This window comes from Protomyctophum bolini (assembly GCF_963924005.1).
Source record: "Protomyctophum bolini genome assembly, chromosome: 9".
Taxonomy (NCBI): Eukaryota; Metazoa; Chordata; class Actinopteri; order Myctophiformes; family Myctophidae; genus Protomyctophum; species Protomyctophum bolini.
Window position 1 is genome coordinate 15,088,643 of NC_137870.1, and position 23,254 is coordinate 15,111,896.

Below are 23,254 nucleotides of genomic sequence, written 5' to 3' on the forward strand. Positions count from 1 at the left end.
GAACGTACCATAAATACATACATAAGCATACAATAAATACATGTATATAAATAAATAACCTTAAACCATACAATGTTACAAGTTTCTGTGAACTACATGAACTATAGGCTACAAGTTATAAATCCTTCACACTACAACATAAATAATCAATCACAACAGCACATCTTAACCCCCCCTGCTATCCTGACATGGTCCCGCCCAATCCTTACTGAAACACATCACAGGCAATTGTTAGGCATTCAATCAAAACCTCAACCGTAGAACTCCACATTATTGCACTTCCAAAACATATTGCATCTATAACCCACATTGCCCCATATGTTTGTTAATCACCAAGCATATCCTAAGGTGGAACTCGTTGGCTGAGTGGCCATCTCAGCTAAACGGTATTCAACAATAAAATACAACTGTGCAAGTTAATAAAGTGCCAATATGCTGTGCAACATATAAGTAACAGAGGACCACTCTGTTACAGGGCCAAATACATAATCCTTTTGGGGTCCTTGACATGAAAAGGTTTGAGTACCACTCATAGAAACACATGTTTTTCAGAAAGCTGTTTAACCCTGCAAGACCCGGATATATTTCTACTTCAACATTACTTAATTGTGACAAACGCTCATAGACTCCAGTGAAATAGTGACAAACTCCAGTGCATTCCGTAAACTTCCGGTTCAGGGCTTTCACTATTGGTCCTAATAGTATAGGCTCTGTAGAAAACTGGTCTGATGAAGTGAATGGGAGTGATACAACTCTCGTTATATGGCTCTGGTGGTGAGGTCCTACCATCCTATATAAGTGAGACATTTATGCTTCATACAGTACAGCCCCACCGTCTAACTCCCATGTTACAGTACATGTGTGAAAGGCATTTATGATACCTACCATATGATACACATGGAGGAAATTGGCTGCATGTCAAAGCTATCTGTGTGTGTGTGTGTGTGTGTGTGTGTGTGTGTGTGTGTGTGTGTGCGTGCGTGCGTGCGTGCGTGCGTGCGTGCGTGCGTGCGTGCGTGCGTGCGTGCGTGCGCGCGTGCGTGCATGTTTGTGTGCTGTATATGTCTTCATTCCTTCCTATGTCAGTCACAGACTCACAATCCATAAGCAGTCCTCTTAAAGGGCCATTAAAGCTCACATCAACAGAAGTAGGTCAAATACTTTCAGCTTTCTCTGAATGTTTCCAGGAACCCAGGAACAGCAAAACGGTCGGATAACAGTTGTTCAGAACCGCCGATCCGACCATTACAGTATATGGAGATCCAAACTATTTCAAAAGATTTCAAGAACATTGAAAAACGTTGTAGGCTACGTTGTAGGCTGTAGGCTATGGCATTGCAATGATCGCATCATTCACACCATTGCATGAAGTACTGGTTCTGGACAACCATGGGTCCGACTGATTCGACACCGGGCAGTGGTGGGGTTGAACGCGTGTGTCGGTGGGGCGAACGGTTCTCGAGTTACATGGATTATAGATGTACAGACGTATGTACACATCACACAGAGCTAGCTTCTCTGGATGTGTTCGTCTCGATCATGCACAGATCGTCGATGAACAGCTTGTCTTGACATCTGAGTAAATGTGAATGTCCTGCAGTGCATTTGGTGTTTTATGGTCCAGTATGGCTTGGCTGGCCAGTGTTGTGGGAAAAAGGAAAAGTGAGAGAAAGACTGTGTATAGCCGCTGTGATATTCTAGTGCAGAGTCACCCCAGCTGTGCAACATGTGGAACATCCCACCTCTCATCTATACCTCTCTCCTCAGCCCTCTCTGATCCCATCTCAGCTCTCTCGCGATCTATAATTGTTTTTCTGATATCCACTAAATCAAGTTTCCAAACAGTGGGTCGGGTCGGGACCCATATGTGGGTTGCGGACTAATGTTTCATAGTATCATGTGGAAAAACAAATTCAACATGTCTTTTTTTGTTTTTGTTTTGTTTTGCACGTGTGGGTGCGTGCGTGCTTGTGTGTGTGTGTGTGTGTGTGTGTGTGTGACTGTGTGTGTGTGTGTGTGTGTGTGTGTGTGTTTGTGTGTGTGTAGCTCCGTTGCAGTCCTGAAGGAGTGTATGAAGGACGAGGGACTGGTCAGGTTCTTTCAGGAGAGACAGATGACCCTCAGCCACTCTCTGCCCCTGGAGGCCTACCTTCTCAAACCTGTCCAGCGCATCCTCAAATACCACCTACTGCTGCAGGTAAAAAAAAATATCTTTCCTTTAGATAAACCAGCGCAGCGATAGTTCATGGAGCCACGAACGTCAGGAGGCTAATTCTAATTATTCTCCCTGGATCACAGGTCACACGGACACAAATGCGGCCGCACAAATGTGTTACACAGACACATGAATGCAAATGTATTAATTTCACACTAAATAGAATAATTTGAATACATCAGAATATAAAATCTAACATAACCTTTTCTTATCCTGTAATCACGAGTTGTCCTGGCACACGGAAAAATAAACAAAAATGCACACCAATTTATACTGTGTCTGTATTGACGTTCAATAATTGGGTCTCATGATCTCATGATCAAAATAAGAACATAACAAATAATAAAATAAAATAAATGCCAGTATGGACGAACATACTGTATTGATGACCCCTGCCATTAGCGATTTAGCGTTAAACGTATACGTGATGATACGTTTTGTTCTTGTGATCACAGGAGCTGTCCAAGCACTTTGACAAGAGTGACCCGGGCTACGAGGTGGTGGAGGACGCCATCATCACCATGACGGCCGTGGCCTGGTACATCAATGACATGAAGAGGAAGCAGGAGCACGCCATCAGGCTGCAGGTACATCTCAACAACCACACTGATTCATAGATACATGAAGAGGAAGCAGGAGCACGCCATCAGGCTGCAGGTACACCTCAACAACCACACTGATTCATAGATACATGAAGAGGAAGTAGGAGCACGCCATCAGGCTGCAGGTACATCTCAACAACCACACTGATTCAAAGATACATGAAGAGGAAGTAGGAGCACGCCATCAGGCTGCAGGTACACCTCAACAACCACACTGATTCATACATGAAGAGGAAGCAGGAGCACGCCATCAGGCTGCAGGTACACCTCAACAACCACACTGATTCATATATATTTTTACGCCCTTTTTCTCCCTGATGTGACTACATCGGGGAGAAAAAGGGGGTAAAAAAATAACTCAATACTCAATTAAAGACAATAAAGAGAAAGAAAGAAAAAAAGAAATCAAGCAAGCAAGCAAGCATTTGGGAACTTCTATTTTATAGATACATCCGTATTTTTATATACTTTTCGTCTGTGTAGTCGACAAACATCGTTCGTCATAGTTTTAGTTTTAGTTGACAAAATTAACACTGCATTGAAATCATGTTAAAAGACTATTTGCCAATGAGGTCAGCGGAGGGCGCTTTAATATGGAGCCATTCTGGCCAGTGGTTTGGACCGCACAGATGGTTCATGGAGTCTCAAAGGAAGGAAGTTATTTTATTCAATCATATTTTCCTCTCAAAAGCACATTCAGAGGTAATGGACAGAAATGATCCTAATGATCTGTCCGAGGTCGTCTTCAATTTCCTCCAGTAATGACAGCATGAGATGAGTTGAACCTCATCATCAGGCCTGGGAAACACAGTAACTCCCTGGAATGTAGCCGGCTCTTCTTCCTACAAAGCCACTGCAACTATGATTACTTAGTCTAAAATAACATTTTAGACCAGCAATAAAATGTATTGTAGTGAAGATAATACCGAAAATGTTCTGTTGCGTTTTGACACTGTTTTAGTGGTAGGCCTACTGTACTTCAATGGCCCTTCAACGTAACAATATTTTGCCAATGTTACTTGCAATAGCACTTTTCTTTTGCCTTGTTTGTGGTCCCCGGAGCTTGGTGCCCAGGGCTTAAAACATCCTATAACTCCATATTTTACGTAAATTAAGTATGAAAAGTAGCAGATCCGCATGCGTTTCAAGCTAATAGATCTTCTGCTACTTTATATTTGAATTTTAATTGTGAAAATTGACAGCAATGAAATACAAGGCACAGCACTCTGTTAGTTATGTCAGATATGTGTTGTGGCAACCCAGGGGAGAATAGGCAAGATTCACAATAAAATAAGCGGCTCAGAGTCAGATTCAACATGTAACTTAAATTGTCTTTTATTAACTTGTTAGGGAAAGGGGAAAACGGGGCAAAACGTCAACTTAGGGTTCCTCCTGTCAGGGGCTTGGGTTTCTATTCACAGTCCTGTGGGCAGAGCAGAGAGAGAGCAAGTGACTACTGTATTCAGGTGGGGGAGAGTGCTGTATTCTCTCCCTTGTGGAGTTCAGTCAGCCTGTGAGATATCCCTCATACCAGCCTCCTCATGAACAGAGTGATTCCTGCTTCCTCACTCCTCCATTAGTCCACACTGACTCACCAGACAGCTTGGGCGTCGGCTATTTAAAAGCTTCTGGTGATTGCCTTACTGGCTGCAGGTGCGTCCATGTCCAGGCTCCCATTGGCTGCAATACCTGTACAGGGTGATATACTCCCTCTATCACCTCCCCCAGCCTCCTTCTGTGGGGAATAGGCCTGGCTGCTTCCCCTGGTTTGCCACAGTGTCCATACTACGTACTTACTGTCCCTCTCATGTTATGCTCGTGGTGAAACACGTGCGTCGTTTGCCTTTGTAACTTGTTCCTCAAATCGATCATTATTTTGTCCTGCTTTGACATTCCATCATACCCAGCTGTTGTGTGGGGTCAGAGGTCATATGCACAGCTGTGTTGTTATGTAATATTTACCTGTTAAAAAACACACACACACACACACACACACACACACACACACACACACACACACACACACACACACACACAGAGAGAGAGCAGTCTGCAGCAGTGCGGCAGGTATAGCTGCTGCCTGTTATTTAAAACATACACAATCTGTCATTAAACTGCTCAATTATAGAGCTCTATGGTGAACTGGAGAATGTGTGTGCATGCGTGTCGTGTGTCAACTATTTCCAGACGCAAACTGTACTTGAAAAAATGACTAATAACAAACAAGAAGTCCTAAATCTGCTGCGTGAAGCCAAACAATGCGCAAACACTGCAGCAGATTAGTGAGCTGTTGTGCCAGGAGTGGGACGTCTAATAGAAATACAACCACCGCCAGTGGCTCTCAACCTTTTCAAGGCCCAATAGGACAATCTTGAAGGCATTGAAGAGCATGTTGATTTCAATGATCATCAATCAATCAATTGTGTCCCGGCTTGGATCAAGTAGTATACTCATTTCGTGCTTATTGGTGTTACATGAAAACTCATTCTCCAAGGTTTTAGGGGGAACAAAACCATGACTTATGCCTTGTGTTTTTTCTTTAGCTATTTATGTTACATTATAATTAATATCTTAAGTGTTTTGGCAATTATGTGGGGGATTATCATCCTCATCATCATCAAGATCATCTTTACATCATATGGCAGTTATCTAAGTACAGGTATATAATTCATCTCCACCAGGAGATCGAGTCGCTGCTGGTGAACTGGACGGGTCCGGAGCTCAGCGGCTTTGGAGAGCTGGTTCTGGAGGGTTCTTTCAAGGTGCAGAGGGTGAAGAAAGAGCGGGCCTTCTTCCTGTTCGACAAGATGCTGCTCATTGCCAAGAAGAGGCCGGAGCACTTTGTCTACAGCACACACATCTTTGTAAGTTCTACCTATAACTTCAAAGACTTTGTCTACTCTACAGCAGTGGTTCCCAAACGTTTTTATGTCAAGGACCCCCAAATTGACACTAATTATACGAAGATTAGACAGTTGAAAATGGCTGTGCTCCAGTAAGTCGTTGTGCATATTGTGACTCCCATCAAGAATTCCTAAATGTATGCTACTACTCAGTCTCTCTCTGTCTCTCTGTGTGTGTGTGTGTGTGTGTGTGTGTGTGTGTGTGTGTGTGTGTGTCTCTCTCTCTCTCTCTCTCTCTCTCTCTCTCTCTCTCTCTAGTGTTGTAATCTGCTGTTAGTGGAAACATTGAAGGATGCTCTGTGGTTCAAAGTGTCAGACCAGACCATACCAAAACAACAACATATAGTACAGGTGAGTCTGCCAATGAGTGTATACTGTATACTGTGGCACTGGTAAAACACTGGTATACCATTTATAACCTCACTGCTACAACACTGGTATACCATTTAGCATTTTTAACCTCACTGCTACAACACTGGTGGTGTACACTGGTATACCACTATTATAAATAAGTGAGGATCCAGGAATTGCCTTATTTGACTGGTCGAAAGTAACCAAGTGCATTTACTCAGGTACAAAGTAACAGACTATTTATACATTGCAGTATGGCAACATGTACCCAAGTATAAAATGTCAGTATACTTCTTCCAGCAGAGTGTCTCTCGTGTGTTTTTCAGACTAAGAACCAGGAGGAGAAGAGGCTGTGGCTGCACTACCTCAAGAGACTGATAGTAGAGAACCACCCCGCTTTACTGCCTCAGAAGGTATAGTATAGTAGAGAACCATCCATCCATCCATCCATTCATCCATCTTCAACCACTTATTTCTTTTTTGGAAATATTTTGAAATAATAATTAAAAACAAAAAATACAGGGATGGATAGATGGATGGATGGATGGATCAATCGGCTATATGGTTAATTGATTGCTATGTTATTTCAATGTCATACCCCATCTCTAAACATAATAGACCGACAAGAATGTTTCTGTTAGACTTTGCTGCCCCCAAGTGGACAAGTATGCAAACTGTGTGTGTACAATTTAAAATTCACTGTAAATTTTCCTCAGGCAAGGCAAGTCCTTGGAGACAACTTTTGTCAATGTGAGTTAATAGCTTTCTTATTTTATCACATTAAATCTATTACATTTTTGTTTTCTTACATTTTATTTATAACGTTGCACAATATGTTGGATAGTTTATATATGTTTTATTATGATTTCACTGTTAGATAAACTTGAATACTACAAAAGAAAGGTTTATTAAAAAACAAAGGAAAAAAAGAATAATCTAAAGCTCCAATCCAGACTTTCTTTACATTAATACACTTTCATTATTTACCTTGCCAATGTATGGAGTATGGTTGTTGGAGATGTTATTGAGAAATGTTAACATCATCACATGATATCACATTTGCATTTCATTTAATCAACATATGGTTATAAAATTTATTTTTGTCTAGAATCTCTTCTTTAATTTAGATGTGTTCCTTAGCATATTATATGGGTAGGTGAAGTAACATATCTTCCTGTTTTTTTAGCGCCACAATTTGAACAGGAACACCTGAAGAAGAACTCTGCTTTGCTGCGATTGGACAACGGCTATCATCGAGGCAGGCGCCAATCAGGTAAGAGCCGTGTCTGAGGCCCCTTTTCCACCGGTTGGTTCCCAATGGGAACCGTTTCACTTCTTTTTGGTTCTTAGTCAATTGAGTACTTATACACAAAGACAATGATTTATTGTATTACAAATTTAAAAAAATTAAATATACAAATGAGGCATTATGTAGGAAAATATGCAAAATTATCGAAAATATGAAAAAGCTACTACTGAGGAAGGGTTTATCATGTATTAATTTACTTGTATTGATCCTATAAATACAAATTTAATATAGGTCTAGTTTTTCCCACCAATTTTGGAGCTCTGGCTCATGGACTAAGAACCAAAAAGAACTGAACCGGTTCCCTTTGGGAACCAACCGGTGGAAAAGGGGGTCTGACTGTCTCCTGGATTTCCTATTGTCTGTCGCTCCTAGGCTGTCTCTCTTAGTCTCAGCTGCTCTTCTATCTGTTACTCCTACGACCTACGCTGTCTCTCTCTCTCAGCTGTCCTTGTCTGTCTCTCGTACCGTACGCTGTCTCTCTCTCAGTTGTCCTGTCTGTCTCTGCTACACTGTCTCCCTCTCAGCTGTCGTACTGTTTGTCTCTTCTATACACCATCTCCCTCTCAGCTTCCCTAAGCTGTCTTCTCACATTGCAGCTTGCTATCGGCTATTTTTGCTATAAAAACAGGTATAACTCACTTCTCGATTATTTGATTCATTAAAAAATAATTGATAGTTGCTGAGAAAACAGTCGATAGTTACAGCCCCATAGAATAGAATCTTAACCACTTGAACCCTAGCCTCCTTATTGGAGCAAACATTCAGCGAGAATAGCCAAGCAAGCTCATACACAAGCTCATACATGAGCTAGTACATCAAGTCTTTTCGGCTAAGAGATTAGCCAAAAACAGAGCTAAGAGCCCTGGGGTCTCCGCCGGTCAAGGAGTATACAGGGTTGAATGGTCCTGTGTGTTGTGTTTGTCCCTCCAGAGCCCCCAGAGCTGGTCCTCTACACACCTGAAAAATGCAGGAAGAGCCTCCCGTTGCTGCTAGAGGGAAACCTGCCCTATAGGCGCTCACGCAGACAGTCAGGTATAGACACACACACACACACACACACACACACACACACACACACACACAAACAAATAGATGTAGCAAAGTAGCACGGTGTAATCATTTAAATGCAAAGCTTTTCAATGATCCCACCAGTTCCAGAATTTATTTAATAATATTTTTAATTACATTTTTCTGTTGTCGTTGCAGCTCCTGCCAAAGACATAGAAGCAGCCTTTCATCCAAAGGGTGAGTTTGCTCTTTGCTGATCTGGAGTATGTTTTTAATGTTTTGAACTGTCACTGGTCTGTTAATCTGGTTTGTGAAATGGTTTGACTATAGTGCCAATACCATGGCAACTATTTAATACTTTAAAGGGCTTTACACCAAGAGTTTTGTGAGTGCTGGTTTTCTCTTTTAGAGATTTTTCTGTAAAGTTCTTCTTTTTCTCACCCTGTCTGTCTGTCTGTCTGTCTGTCTGTCTGTCTGTCTCCTCTCGTCTCTCGCTCCAGGTGCTCTGAAGGTAAGAGATAATTTTTGTCTCTTCACACACTATTCATTTCTTTGCAGTTAAAAGCCAGACTGTTAACGATGCACCGTAACATATTTTGTGTATATTTCAACCCATTTAGACCTGGAAAGTATATATAATATATAATATGTTATATTTTTCAGTCCTATGAAAGCGTCTGTGTAATTGTAGATATCGTTGCTGTCGGGCAGAGACCTCTTATCTCCATATTCAAACCTTTTGTGTTTTTTTTGTAAATTAAATCACACTACAGCGTCTCACAAAAGACGAGACCTGCTGCTACTTTTGATGCTTTTGAATTTGAATAATCATGAGGTTTCCACCCGACAGAGACGATATGCTACAGTATACATATAGCTACATTATTGTTATTATTTATTACGTTTTTCAGAAAGCAGAAGGTTAAAATAAGCTCCCTGTAACTGTGGTGTGTAATGTTGTGACGTGCAGCAGTGTGGCAGTGAGGGAGAGCTGTCCCAGGGAGGGGACAGTCTGGACGCCAGTGGCAGCACCAGTACGCTGGCCTCGTCTGTCATCGAGGTGGACCCAGACAGGACGGACACCGCCAGCCTGACAGCACGCTCCTACAGCCATGAAGAACAGGTACGCAACACTAATTATGCTAAGGATGTGTCTACACGTCTCTTCTAATCAAACCGCGGGGGGCCTTGGACGTGTATAGCCTACACGTCTGTGGGCAGGGCCAAATTAGCCATTGGGCCAGTGGGGCCGTAGCCCAGGGGCCATTGGCTCTCAGGGGCTCTTCGGGGAAATTGGACCGCTGTGTAGTGGGTTTGAGGCCCTGAAAAAAGCTCCTGGGGACCTTCATTTGCCATAAAGGCTTCTAGAGAGACTTGTGACAGCGCGAGGTAGAATATTATGCTTCCCGGTTTTGGGGGGTAATGGAAGGCGGGGCTTTGCAGAGTAAAATCTGCCTCATCTGCTTGGCACTCTAGCGCCTTTATTATGAAAACTCCCCGCCAAAAGAAGTGTATATCGTCACTGTCTGGCAGAATCTTTTTATTTTTTTATTTTTTTTGTATTTATTCTTTTGTAAATTAACGGCCTACGTCGAGTGTCGAGCTTGTAGCTACTTTTGATGCTTTCGAATTTTAAACCCTGAAAAGTAACAGTTTTGGACATATGACGTGTCCACCCGACAGAGACGGTCCGGACCACTCTGAGTTAAATTAACCCTGAGACTCCCAGGGATGCAGATCATATAAAACTGGGTTTCCTTGAAGATTCAAAATAAGGTTGAGAACACTCATGTAGTGGGTTAACTGCGTTTTAGCTATAGCTATTCTCACTGCTTTTAGGGGGAGCTTGTATGTACATAGGGGCGACCACGTGTATCTTTGCCTCGATGCCCTTGACGTAGACATCCTGTCTTCTCCCTCACAGGAAGAGGAAGAGGAGGGCAGCCCCCCTCTCATCACCCCCCCCACCCTGTCCATCACAGAGGAGATCCTGGAGTTCATCAACCAGAGCCGAACCCGGGAAATACTGCAGTCTACTGTACACACTGACATGGTAATACTGCAGTCTACTGTACACACTGACATGGTAATACTGCAGTCTACTGTACACACTGACATGGTAATACTGCAGTCTACTGTACACACTGACATGGTAATACTGCAGTCTACTGTACACACTGACATGGTAAATAATTACTGCACTCTAAGGTCACCTCTGGTCCGTAGCTTTACTAGTTCTCTGTATGTTCCTCTGTTGAATGGGAGCCTGCATGTAAATAAATAATATCATTTTCGCTCGTCACCGAAACAAAGGCGGTCTTTTCGATTGTCGAAAAGCCTATTCTCCGTGCTGAGAAAATGACAAAATCCACTTTTTAGACAGAAAATACAACAATCGCCCAGAACACATAACGTTTCATTCACTCAAATGCCGCCTATAACAGATCTGGTTTCATTCCATGTCCCAACAGGAAGCGGCCCTAGATCCATCCATGCAGAGCCAGCCACCAGAAGTCCCTCCTACCCCTCCATCCGACCAATCCAATTTCACCTGCCCCCTGCCCCCGGCCGCCTGCCCCGCCCACACACAGCAACCAGGACAAGATGGAGGTCAGCTCTCTGGCCAGACCGGATGGAGGTCAGACCAAGATGGAGGTCAGCTCTCTGGCCAGACCGGATGGAGGTCAGACCAAGATGGAGGTCAGCTCTCTGGCCAGACCGGCGAGGAGGGAGAAGAAACGGACTTACCCGTCGACAAGGACCATGAAGTGCTGAAACAGGCGGCGGTGCCGGGTGAACGAGAAGAGAGAGGAGGAGGAGAGATGCAGGGAGGAGAGGACGAAAACACAATGCCGCTTTCGCCTCTCCTCCCCTCCTCCTGCGTCGCTCCTGATCCCTCCATCCTGGGGGAAATGGAGAAGGAGCGAGAGCCCCCCCCGAGCGAACTCCCCCCCGGGGGTGAAGAGAGCGCTGAGGAGGGTTGCGGCGGGGTTTCCCCTGAGGACCACTGTGCGCCGTCCGGTCCGAACCTGAGCCCACGTCTGCCCCCCAGGTCGGACCTGAGCCCCCGTCTGCCCCCCAGGTCGGACCTGAGCCCCCGTCTGCCCCCCAGGCCGGACCTGAGCCCACGTCTGCCCCCCAGGCCGGACCTGAGCCCACGTCTGCCCCCCAGGTCGGACCTGAGCCCCCGTCTGCCCCCCAGGCCGGACCTCCACCTCAACAAGAGCGACAAGGCCATCATCCAGAAGATCAGGAGCTATTACGAGGCCGCAGCCGAGGAGGTCAGGGACCAGACGGAGGATGGGGAGGAAGAGGGGGGAGGGGCCGAGGAGGCGGTGACGCCTACGGCGACGCGGCGCAATAGTTTCTCCCAAATCCCTTCTGGCTTGGTGAGGGAGTCTGTATCTCGCTTCAACCCACACATCCACCAGGGGGAGCCAGAGGCTGGACGAGGAGAAGGGTGTGGCTGGAGGGATGAAAGGCTGGATGGAGTCAGCGAAGGAGAGACGGACAAGCCCTTCAAACGCAGCAATCCGACCTCTGTCATGTCCTCTGACGGACAGGACTGCACCCAGGGACAAACGGACAGACAAACAAGGCTATCACAATCCTCTTCCTCCACTGATACCCAGTGCGGGGAGAGTCTAAAGGAAGCAGGTTCAAATCTAGAGCAAAACCTCAACAACTCTGGCAGAGATGAAGAGAATGGCGATGTATTCGAGGACAATACAGCGGAGATGACAGAGATAGTGAAGGGAGGCTGGGAGGAGAGTGATCCTGACAGCGGCGTTGTTGTGACCGACATGGAGGTAGAAACATCAGCAAACTCTGTCGACCACAGAGATAGATTCCCCGCTACCAAAGACGACCAGCAGAGGTCTGAATCCACCAAAAGCAGCACGGGACACAAAACCACCATGAACGGAGTCTGTGGAGCGAGTCGCACTGCAGAAGAAATCAAAGAGGTCCGTAAAGAACACAGCATGGATCTAAGCACCGACAGCCAACTCCAGCAAATTGATACCAGAACCCAGTCCAGCTGGAATAAATCCAGAACCAAAGACCGAAGCAGCAAAACCATTGACCTCAGGGTGAACCCGGAGGGTCTGCCCGGCCAGTCCAGGGTGGGTCGCTGGGCCCGCCACTCCAGGATCGTCTCGGCAAACCGGACCTTGTTCGAGGGTATCGGATCAGACGTAGCCGGTATCGGGCTGTTCGAAGCGGGGCCAGTGGTGGAGAACTCGGAACGGATCCTGAGCAAGGTCCAAACGCTGGCTCAGATGTACAGCACTAAAGCTGACATCTTGAAAGTCCCGCTGCATCAGAAACGGGCCTGTGTCGGACGGAACCAGTCCTGGACTTCTAGCAAGTTGGTCGGAGGGAATCAGGTCCAAAACGAGGCACAGGCTCATTATCAATACCAGACGCCCGCCCAGGCAAAGTCTAGGCAGCGTGCAAGATACCAGAGTCAGAACCAAAGCAGCGCCATCAACGGCAGCCAGGAAACGCAGTCCCGGATGACAGCGAGATCACCTCGCTTGGAGAGCAAATTGGATCAAACTCAGTGTCACGCAGAGTCCAAAAGATATCTGCCAGGAACTCCTCCTGGTCAGAACAAATACCCAGACTCCCAGTCTCACATCCTAAACCGAACCGTCTCAAAGACACAGAACCAAAGTGACAGCCAGACTGGGTCCGACAGCCATGGAAGCCTGAACCAGGACAGAAGCATGAAGGAAGACGAGAGGGTGATAAGAAGGGCAGTAAGCCTGTCAAATGGTATGTTTAGTTCCGGTGATGTTTCAGAGTTTTAAAGCACTGGTTTTCAATGTTTTGGGGCCCAAGGCACACCTTCCAGCATTTGTAGCTTTTGAACATAAAAAGGAAAATTATTTAAAATAATTGAATACAATTTTGATCAAAATAAATAATAATAATAATAATTACAATATTTGCATTTCAAATTTCCACCTACAATGATATGCCTAAAACAGCGATTACCAGATTTAAAGAATGAAAGCAGTCAACATGTAATATGGGTATTTTCAGGGTATAATATACTGTAATTTGTGTGCAGTCAATTGGGAAATGACTGCACACAAAATACTGATCATGTGTGTGTTGTCTTTTCCTCCTTGTTGTACAGTAAAGGCATTTACTGTACATTCCCTTAGTTTCCCTTAGTTAGATGATCAATAAAAAAACGTTATTGTGTAAATATTTGGTGGAGCTTTTTCTTTTTTTCAGATTTGAAATTTGAGTCATGTGTACATCATTTATGTTTACATTATTTATACATCCTTGAAAAGAAAGTATAACAAATTAATTGACAGACATCTGAGTTTCTTGTTGTGTTACATTCCCTTCAGATTTCCAGTTGGGCGTCGTCATTCCCTGTGAGCCTCTTGTTTTTGGCCATGCGTTGGTCACAGAGCAGATAGCTCCTACAAGCCACCAGCAGGTGAATGGATACACCCTCCTCTCCAGACCCAGGGACTTAGTCTCTGCTCTGCCCCAGGAACCAACCACCAAGCGGGGCTCTGTCTCCAGCAACGCCTCCTCCACTTCCACCAGCCCCAGAGCAAATACCCCCACGCTCCTATGGGATCAAGAGTCCAACGTGGCCTCAGATAGGAGCCAAGTATCTGAGCACTCCTCCAACGAGCCCCCCTCCACTTCCACGCCAGCGCAGGGGGAGCACCTCTCAGCCCTGCCCGAAGATGGCAGCCTTGGACTGGGCTGTGCTTTTAGTGGCGGCCCTGTGACTTCCAACGATATCCAGGATGACTGTTGCTCTCTCCCCGTGCAGAACGATGGCTTGCCCGCAAACGGAAGCTTGGAGCTGGGGTACAGCTGCAGCGAAGACCCACTGTCCTCTTCCAAGCCCTCCGTAGGGTCACACACACCTCTCCAAAATGCAGATGTAACAGTAGACGGTGCCGGAGAACAACAGGACGAGCATGTACAAGTTACCCAGAGCAGCCCAGATTTGCAGGAACTCCAACAGCAAACAGTTCAAACTGAACCTGAACATGTGTCTACAGCGCCTCCTGGAGGTCCAGAGGTGAGAGACAGTGTAGCATCCAGTCAGACACTGCAGGCACCCAATGACAACGACATTGATTTATCTCAGTCTCTTTTTACATCTACAGCTTTATACATGATTTATAGTTGTTAACTCACTCTGAAGATCTCTTTTTTTAATATCAATAATTACACAACTGTGTTTTGTACGCACTCGTAACACTCCTGTGTGATGAAAAAAGCAAATTATTTATAGTTGTTAACTCACTCTGCGCAGAGATCACCTTTTGACGCCTTCTGGTTAAAACGCCCATGGCACCAAGATCTATTTTTTAAATATCAAATTGATTACGGTTCACTCGGTTATAAAATGTCTGAATTAAATAACATTCACGGGACGTGTTACGTTACATAGTGATTTTTCACTTCCTGACTCGCAGTTTATGGGTAATTCGGCTTTCAAACTAAGACGTTATGAGTTAATATAATCTTTTTTACCCTTCAGATCTACAAAGCTGTGGACCCAGGCCTGGCCCAGAGGGAAGCCCCCTGCCTGGGGGAGACAGGAGGCTCCGTTAGGGAGGTCTCTGGGAGTCTAGACCAGGTTTGGCTGAATGGGGGCGAGGGTGACGAGGGCGCCCCTCTGTCACAGACCAGGACGTCTGCGTGTGACTCAATCCCTCCTGTTCAGATGAATTACGAGATCACAGAAACGCTGGTGTTCACGTCCCCTTCCCCAACACAGTCCTCCGACACAAACTTTGAAGCGACAGCCGTTTGCGGTCAGAGCGTCACAGCGTTGGCCTCGATGGGATCCAAAGCCAGCGAGAGGGCCGCGTCCCGCACCTGGTCTTCGGTTCCAACCCCAAGTCATACCCCGACTCCCACTCCTACCACTCCACCACCGGCCCAGGCTGTGGACTGTCTACCAACATTCACCAGTCAGAGGCCAGACAACTTGCCCACCACCACCACCACCACGAGCACATGGGCTCTGACTGCCTGGGACTCAACCCACATGATATCAACTGAACAAAGGTTTGTCTTAAAGGAGCACTTGACCCATTTTCAAACTAATCTTCCTATTATTGGACCTGTGCCGACGGGCACTTTATCTAGTTATTATTATTATTATTATTATTCCTTACAGACGTTGTTGAGACCAGTCTCTTTTTCAGTGGAGCCCGTACCAAGATTGAAGCAATCAAAAACATTCACATGCAGTAAATAGGCTTACAGCAACATAAACACAAAATATATTATAAATGCAAACATGCAATTCGTTATACAGTAAAAGCGGTTGCAAATTGCAATTATCAATCCTCCTTATATTAAAAGTAAAACCAATTACTGAATGGTATACCATTCCATTGAAACCATTAACTTGAATTTTTGCATTTACTGGTTAGCAGTGTGTTGTGACACGTTGTGATCTTGTAGATCTGCTTTTTTCGTCGTCTGTTTGCCTATTCTGCCCAGCATAAGGACACTAACAGAGTGCGTGTGATTAATTCCTCCCTCTCTCCTTCAGCTCCACAGAACCAGACCACAGAGTAGCAGAATTCCACCACCAAGGTTCCCGTTCCTCCTCCTCAGTGGGTCGGTTCTCCTCCAGACCGTCTCCAGAGAGCCCCAGCCTCGCGGAGAGACCTCCCCCGGCCGCTGTCCCCCCAGGCCCGCCAGCAGACGTCCCTCAGCCCCCGTCCGCTTTCCGCCCGAGCCTCAGGCGTCGCTCCCCTTCTCCCGTTCGAGCCTTCCCCATTGCCTCCATGCCGGCTCCTACCTGCTCCTCCCCGCCTCCTCCCACCTCCGCTCCGTCCTCCTGCTCCTTCTCATCCCCTCGAGGATTCACCTCCTCCCCTACAGCCATGTCCAGAGGGCCTCCTTGTTTCTCCCCTCCTCCCGCCGCCTCCTGCAGAAGGAGCTCATCCATGAGGAGCCTCCCTCCGTCCTCTCCCACCCCCTCCTCCTCCTCGGCTTTCGCTCGCTCCTCCTTCCAAACCTCCAGGTCCTCCTCTGTGAGGTCAGCCCCACCTTCTCCACCACCCACCCTTCCTTTCTCCTCTACTCCTCCTCGCGGCCTCCCCGCCTCCTCTCCCTCTCCTTCTCCTTCTGCCACCTCCTCCTCTGCGTTCACCAGGTCTCTAGCCGCCTCCTGTATCAGCCAGTCCATCAGTCAGAGCATGGCTAAAAAGAGCACCACTTCCCAGCAACAAGGCACATCCCAGACGACAGGCGACCAATCGTCCTCCTCCAATTTGCCCTCCCACGTACGTCTGCGCTCTCCTTCACCTAAAGTGGCGACCAGCCAGCGTACGTCCGGCGTAGCCGCTCAGAGCACTGGCCATGCCCAGCCGGGAGACAACGGTGGTGACGGACACCGGCAGCCCAGGTGTCCCCCAACCTCCTCTCCTCTCCGCTCCTCTTGTCCGTCTCCGTTCCCGGTGGAGTCGCCGACTCCCTATCGTTCCCAGCGCTCCCCATCCCCCTCGGTGCCCCTCTCCCAGTACCAGCCTCCCCGCCCTGGGTCCTCCTACTACCCCGGGCCCTCTCCCTCCTTCCTTCACTCTGCCGCCCCTGACTCGTCAAGTTTCGCCAGCATCAACAACAACAACAACAACAACAGTGCTAACCTTGCTGCTTACGCTGCGGCTGGCAATGCAAACAATGGCATGAATAGTGTTAACGGTAACCTAGGTAATAGCGGTTGGTCAGTCGGCCCTAGGAAGCCGCCACTAGCTAACGGCAGCACTGGCGCTAACAGTACATTCACAACCTTGACGCAGCACTCTCACGACCCATGGTCCGGATGCCACAACCGGGTGGCGCGGCCGTTCTCGGCATCGGAGCCGAGCTCACGGGTTCAGTCCCCGTCGCCATCCCCCTGCCCGTCCCCCTCCCCATTTGCCGGCCTCCTGTGCTCCCCGCCGCCTCTCTCTCCGGCACTGCAGCGGAATTACTCCACCCCCACGGCTGGCAAACCTCCTCACCCCCGGAATGCGCGGGGGCCAGTGGGTGCCGGTACCCATAATCCGTTGGGGCTGACCTTGGAGATGCCCCGGGTCTCCTCGGGTTGTCTGAGCCCCCCCCTCCTTTCCCCGCCCCTCATCGGCACATCGGTTAACGCCTGGACCAATAGCGTGGTGGCGCCTCAGCCTCGCAACCCTCACCTCAACTCCTCTCCCTTCCCTCCCGCCTCCTTTGCCTCGCCCGCTGAGAACCACTCTTCTTTCCATACATCCTCTTCCTCTTCTAATTCCTATGCCCCTGCGTCTCTGCGAGGTTCCAGAGCCTCCTCCCCATCTCCTCCCCCTCCTCCAGGCTCCAGGTCCCCCCTGCGCTCCTCTCGTTCCTCCGAGATCACCTCCCAGGGTTCATGGGGAAGGAGTCTGACCTTCTCCCCCAGCCTGGCTGAGAGGCCCCCGAGCCCGGCCCGGAGCAACCCCAGCGCAGTGCGGCGCTCCTGGTCGGAGGGTGGGCAGAGGTCCCTCAGTTTCAGGGGAGGAGCATTGGAGGAGTCCGTTCTGCCAGGCCCCAGGTAGGCAATCGCATGATCGCAATTATTTAAGATAAATCACAATGATTCTAGATACATCGCAATTATTCTAGATATATCACATTATTTTTTGCATAATCGTCAGAAATAGCAAAAAGAGATGATCTGCGAGCTTGTAGATCAGCTATTTTGTCTATTTTTAAGTTTTAAAAGTATAAAATATATGGCCTATTTTGGCATTTATCAGTCATATACAAGTTATTTGACATATCTCTCATATGTACTGTAATTTTCATTATGTTTAATGAAATGTTTTTCCATGTGTTAAATGGCAGACAATTAAATCATTAATCTTCATTATTTGTACGACAATTAATTGTCAACTCAAATGTTATGATTGCGACACCCCTTGCTCCAGAAGCAGCACCTCAGCCTGCCTCCAGGGCCGGCCTCCGAGCCCCAGGTCTGGCCTCCAGTCCCCACTCTCGCCTAGCAGGCTCAGCCCAGGGAAGGTTGCTCACGGTGAGCAGTATTTCACCAGCGGACCCTGGCCAGATGTCCGAGAGCCCCCGGTCAAATATGAAGGAGCCAACAGCCCTGTTAGAAGCATCACCTCCCCCACTCCCCTCCAAGGTTATTATACCAATTTTCATTTGTATTTGTATTGTATTGACTTTTTGTTTACAATTTTAGTTGATTTGCTTTTTAATTGGGTTTGTTAGTTTAGCATAGATTTAGTTGTTGAAAAGTTTAGTTTTAGTGTAAGTTTTCCCATTTACAAGCTCACAACGTGGCGACATGTTATTATTAGTTTTTATTTATTTCAGTATAATAACCCTGCTTCTCTCTCCTGGCCAACAGATTGGGCAGACCCAGAGGTAGAGGAGGGCCTCTGTCGGACCCAGCTCATCTGTGCCTACGTTGCTCGACCTGCACAGAGCCCCGCCCCTCCCCCGGCCTCCCCGCACACACTCCTCGTTTCTCTTCCGCCGCAGCACCGTCAGCTCGAACCGCACATTCATCTCCATTCTCCATTCTCCCCTCCTCAGCACCACCAGCCCGCTCCACAAACCCAGCACCACTCTCAGCACCGTCAGTTTGAACCGCACATCCAGCTGCATCCCCCCCTGCCTCAGCAGCACGAGCCCCAAGCCCAGCTCCGGAGTGCGGCCCCGTCTCCGGCGCCCTCCTCCTCCTCCGAATGGAGAGCGGCGGGGTCCGCCCAGCGGTCCAGCTACGCCACCACGGTCAACCTGCAGATTGCGGGGAGCGGCCGCATCACCTCGTTCAGCACGGCCCAGGTCAGCCTGACTCAGACGCTGCAGGGCGGAGCGGGGGGAGGCGCCGGGACGGAGGGCCAGGGTCACAGAGGGAGGAGGGTCAGCGTCAATGGACTGCTGCACCTCCCCGCAACTCCCTCTCCTCCCCCTACTCCTCCTCCTCATCCCACCCACTTTCAGCAGAACTGCAGGAGACTGTGAGAGGGAGCGAGCAGGATGAATAGGAAAGTAGTGATCAATGCAGACAATCATGTGTATTGGTACAGACGATCAGCTTGTGTAGTGATATAGACGATCAGCTTGTGTAGTGATACAGATGAGCTGTGGGAGTGAAGGTGGGTCCAAAGGAGAGGTGGAGACCATTGATGGACACAAAAGAAAGGTGCTGCATACAGCAGGGATTAAGTATTTTTGTAGGCCAACCCAGCGATTAGCAGGGACATTTTGAGAAAATAATATCCATAATAAACAATTTAAGGCTTTTTAAATCAAGACCCGTTTTGTTCAGTAAGATAACATTCACACATCAAAACTTTTTTATTTACTATTTTTGAACCGCACACCTTCAAAATATATGGATATTAACGGGTGTAAATTGCGTATGTCCTAGAACAACGTGTGAAACACTCTTGTGAAGCTGATGTTAATCACAGACCTTATTTTCTGCATCAATAGAGAAAAGCATTGGGAGATCTGATAAGGGAACCCATCGTTAACAGTTAACACAGTTCTGGGTTTAGGTTTTACTTCAAATTGTCAAACTCAAGAAACAAGAGTGGGATGAAATGTAGCCTGAAGGAGAGAGAGAAGAGTGCAATATTGGTCAAAGGGAGACACATTGGATTAATTTGTAAAAGATGGCAGAAGTTGACAAAGCTCTACCTGGGACCTGAAATGAACAATACATCGTAACCATTATGTGGATGGAAACAGTCTCTGGACAGTAACGTGGTGTTTATTAACGATCTGACCGTACTGTGACCAATGATACACACTGTCGGTTCCACACCTGACCATGGCAATGACCATACACACTGTCGGTTCCACACCTGACCAATGACCATACACACTGTCGGTTCCACACCGCCACTTGATGACACCACCTGATCAATGCATATCAAACTGGGGGGTCCTTGAAATTCAAAAAGGTTGAGAGCCACTGGTTTACTGTGAGGAAGTCCTCCTGTGCCGTCTCAACCAAACTCTACACAACTGTATGACTCTCCTCTTGGTCGGACGGGATGTGTGTGGGCTGGACAACCACACACTGTCATCCCTTAAAGAGGCCTGAACACGTGGCTGGTGCTTCATTCCATGTTGTGAATGCAAACAATTACCTTCAGCAGTGACTTTTTCTTTTTACCACTTAAACCCTATTGTATATAGCCTACTTCAGCCACCCCTCAAGGGTCTATACTACATAATACTAGGTTACTTGTTCGTCTCCTTGAGTGCCCCCCCCCCCCAACCAAAACTCACCAAATCCCTTCACCACTTATGAGCTTGCAGATCAGCTATTTTTGCTGAATGTTTGTCTGCTTTTGCCCGAATTATCACCTATTGCATATCCTTGACTATTTTGACATGCCCAGAACGGGGGCACTAAAGGGTTCATGTGGTTAAAGATAAAACTATTTTACAGATATATTTTACAGGCCTAGTTAATATGAAGTCATTGACCCATCCATCATATTTTGGAGAATAATGACATACTGTTGATGACATATTGTTACGTATAAAATAAAGTAAAAAATAATGTACAAACCCTCTCTCTAGCCAAATCAGTGGACACACACACACACACACACACACACACACACACACACACACACACACACACACACACACACACACACACACACACACACACACACACACACACACACACACACACACACACACACACACACACACACACACACACACACACACACACACACACACACACACACACACACACACACACACAATCCCTTGTCTGAACTTTTGCTGTGGAATGTACAGTATAATTCTGCAGAATCTCCATGGATTATGGAATATATATCTATTCAAAGAATGATTTGTATCATCATATCTTTATGCCAGTATCTTGGGTTGGGATTATGAACATCCCTCAGCCTGTGTGTCAATGTCATTAAAACAACCAACAGTAACTTCCAAACTGTCCAACCAGTGCTGTATGTAATCAAAGTTGCTTCATGTATAATAATAATAATAATAATAATAATAATAATAATAATAACTAGAACTGCACTCTGTCGAGTGCATACTTGCTTGTTGCACACTAGTAGGCCATAAATGGCCTACTAGCGCGCAAGTACTTCCGACCGCTACAAACTGTCAAATCTCAGTAATGACTACTTGTGCCTGATACGGCAGTGGTGCCAGATTACATACATGTATACATAGGAGCATTACCTTTAATCCTCCCAACACTAAAACATATCGTCATTACGTCACCATCGAAAACCAATTACACTCTGGCATTGGGTCCTTTAATCCACATCTTTATTACGTCATCATTGAGAGCTAGTTATACATAACTATGTATATGTATATGTAATTTGTAAGTTGATTAGCGGTATACTGTGGTTACTTTGCGCCGTACGCACCGTCCCAGCCGTCCCGCCAATTTTGATGCGTATGCACCGTCCCAGCAAATTGTGCCTGATACGGCAGTGGTGCCAGATTACATACATCTGTATAACTAGCTCTCATACGCATCAAAATTGGCGGGACGGCTGGGACGGTGCATACGAGTCCTGGGCGAAACTAGTACTTGCGTGCTCTGCTTGCGCAAGTAATTATTATTATTATTACTATTATTATTATTATTATAGTTTTAGTAGTTAATAGTAATAGCCTGGGTTGATGATTAGCATGGTGATAACTTTAATTAATTAATAATTCATAATATTTGTATCTTTTTTCAGCTTCTTTGAAACTTATTCTGTTTTATTTGTATTTTATTGTTTTTTATTTATGAAAGTATTCTTATTCTCTTTGGCACTTACCTAACATCCCTTATTATTATATGTCTGTATTTTGCACAGTGTCCTCAGCTCTCTCGTGTGTGTGTGTGTGTGTGTGTGTGTGTGTGTGTGTGTGTGTGTGTGTGTGTGTGTGGTGTGTGTGGTGTGTGTGGTGTGTGTGTGTGTGTGTGTGTGTTCTAGGACTTGTCTGTTAAGTTCTCCTCGACTTCGGACCAATCATTCGTATCTGTCTTCTGTATTGGGTTGGTTTCCATAGCAACTAGTTGTTCCCCATCTTCTATATGGTTTGTTCCCCATTAAAAATATATCGTCAATTCTGTCATTTCATTGGTCAGTGGTTGTGATGTAAGAGCTAAATGTCGGGGAGAACATTGGTCAGTAAGCTAAATGAAATGATCCAAGCGGTATAAGTTTGATCTCTCATGTCACGTGGCGTGGGAAACCAGGGTTTGAAAGATTTGGGACTACACCTGAACCACTTGAACCCCTATAGAATCTCTGTTCTAGGATTCACCAAAAAATGTGATGATCCACAAGCTCACAATGCATCGCAATGCAACACACATGTGAGCTTGTAGGTCTGCAATTTTCTGTGAAGATTTTTTGTGTAGCCCACAATATTGTAAACTTCATCATATGGAGGGTATGCGCATGACATCATCATCATACCCGGAAGTTATGCGGGAACGCCTACAGAGTGGCAAAAAACTACTTTCTGATTGCATTGAACGACATAAAAATCACTTGATTTGACACTCGATTAGCATTTTATGCATGCACACCCTCTATACAATAGGGTTTAAGTTGTTACATTTATCCAGACAGTCAGATTCAGTGGTGGAAAGTAAGTACATTTACTTACTGTATTGAACTTCTACTTGTATTTCTACATTGCAGTATTGATACTTTTACTTAAATGAAAAATGTGAGTACTTTTTCCACCACTAATGCATGGGCCACACAGGGCCACATTCTAAGACACACAATAACAGTTTGTTTGTTTTTGTCACTAAAACTCAAACAGGTGACTTAACCGCTTAAGCCCCAATTTTGCCCTCACTCCTATTTCTTTC

At 46.3% G+C, this 23,254-nt stretch overlaps 1 protein-coding gene across 1 annotated transcript in view; it reads left to right on the plus strand.

Annotated features, from left to right (window-relative positions):
- The window catches only part of plekhg2 (pleckstrin homology domain containing, family G (with RhoGef domain) member 2), an 84,701-nt gene extending 62,206 nt beyond the window's left edge, over window positions 1–22,495 (plus strand). The window contains exons 7-24 of the mRNA XM_080772838.1: window positions 2,047–2,197; window positions 2,671–2,802; window positions 5,499–5,681; window positions 5,979–6,071; window positions 6,398–6,484; window positions 6,788–6,821; window positions 7,258–7,344; window positions 8,311–8,412; window positions 8,587–8,625; window positions 8,889–8,899; window positions 9,359–9,511; window positions 10,313–10,441; window positions 10,860–13,167; window positions 13,758–14,452; window positions 14,918–15,450; window positions 15,944–17,950; window positions 18,327–18,541; window positions 18,770–22,495. Coding sequence (XP_080628964.1) covers window positions 2,047–2,197; window positions 2,671–2,802; window positions 5,499–5,681; window positions 5,979–6,071; window positions 6,398–6,484; window positions 6,788–6,821; window positions 7,258–7,344; window positions 8,311–8,412; window positions 8,587–8,625; window positions 8,889–8,899; window positions 9,359–9,511; window positions 10,313–10,441; window positions 10,860–13,167; window positions 13,758–14,452; window positions 14,918–15,450; window positions 15,944–17,950; window positions 18,327–18,541; window positions 18,770–19,389 — 7,579 coding nt within the window. The 3' untranslated portion in view covers window positions 19,390–22,495. The remainder of the gene's footprint in view (window positions 1–2,046; window positions 2,198–2,670; window positions 2,803–5,498; window positions 5,682–5,978; window positions 6,072–6,397; window positions 6,485–6,787; window positions 6,822–7,257; window positions 7,345–8,310; window positions 8,413–8,586; window positions 8,626–8,888; window positions 8,900–9,358; window positions 9,512–10,312; window positions 10,442–10,859; window positions 13,168–13,757; window positions 14,453–14,917; window positions 15,451–15,943; window positions 17,951–18,326; window positions 18,542–18,769) is intronic.
- The last annotated feature ends 759 nt before the right edge of the window (window positions 22,496–23,254 follow it).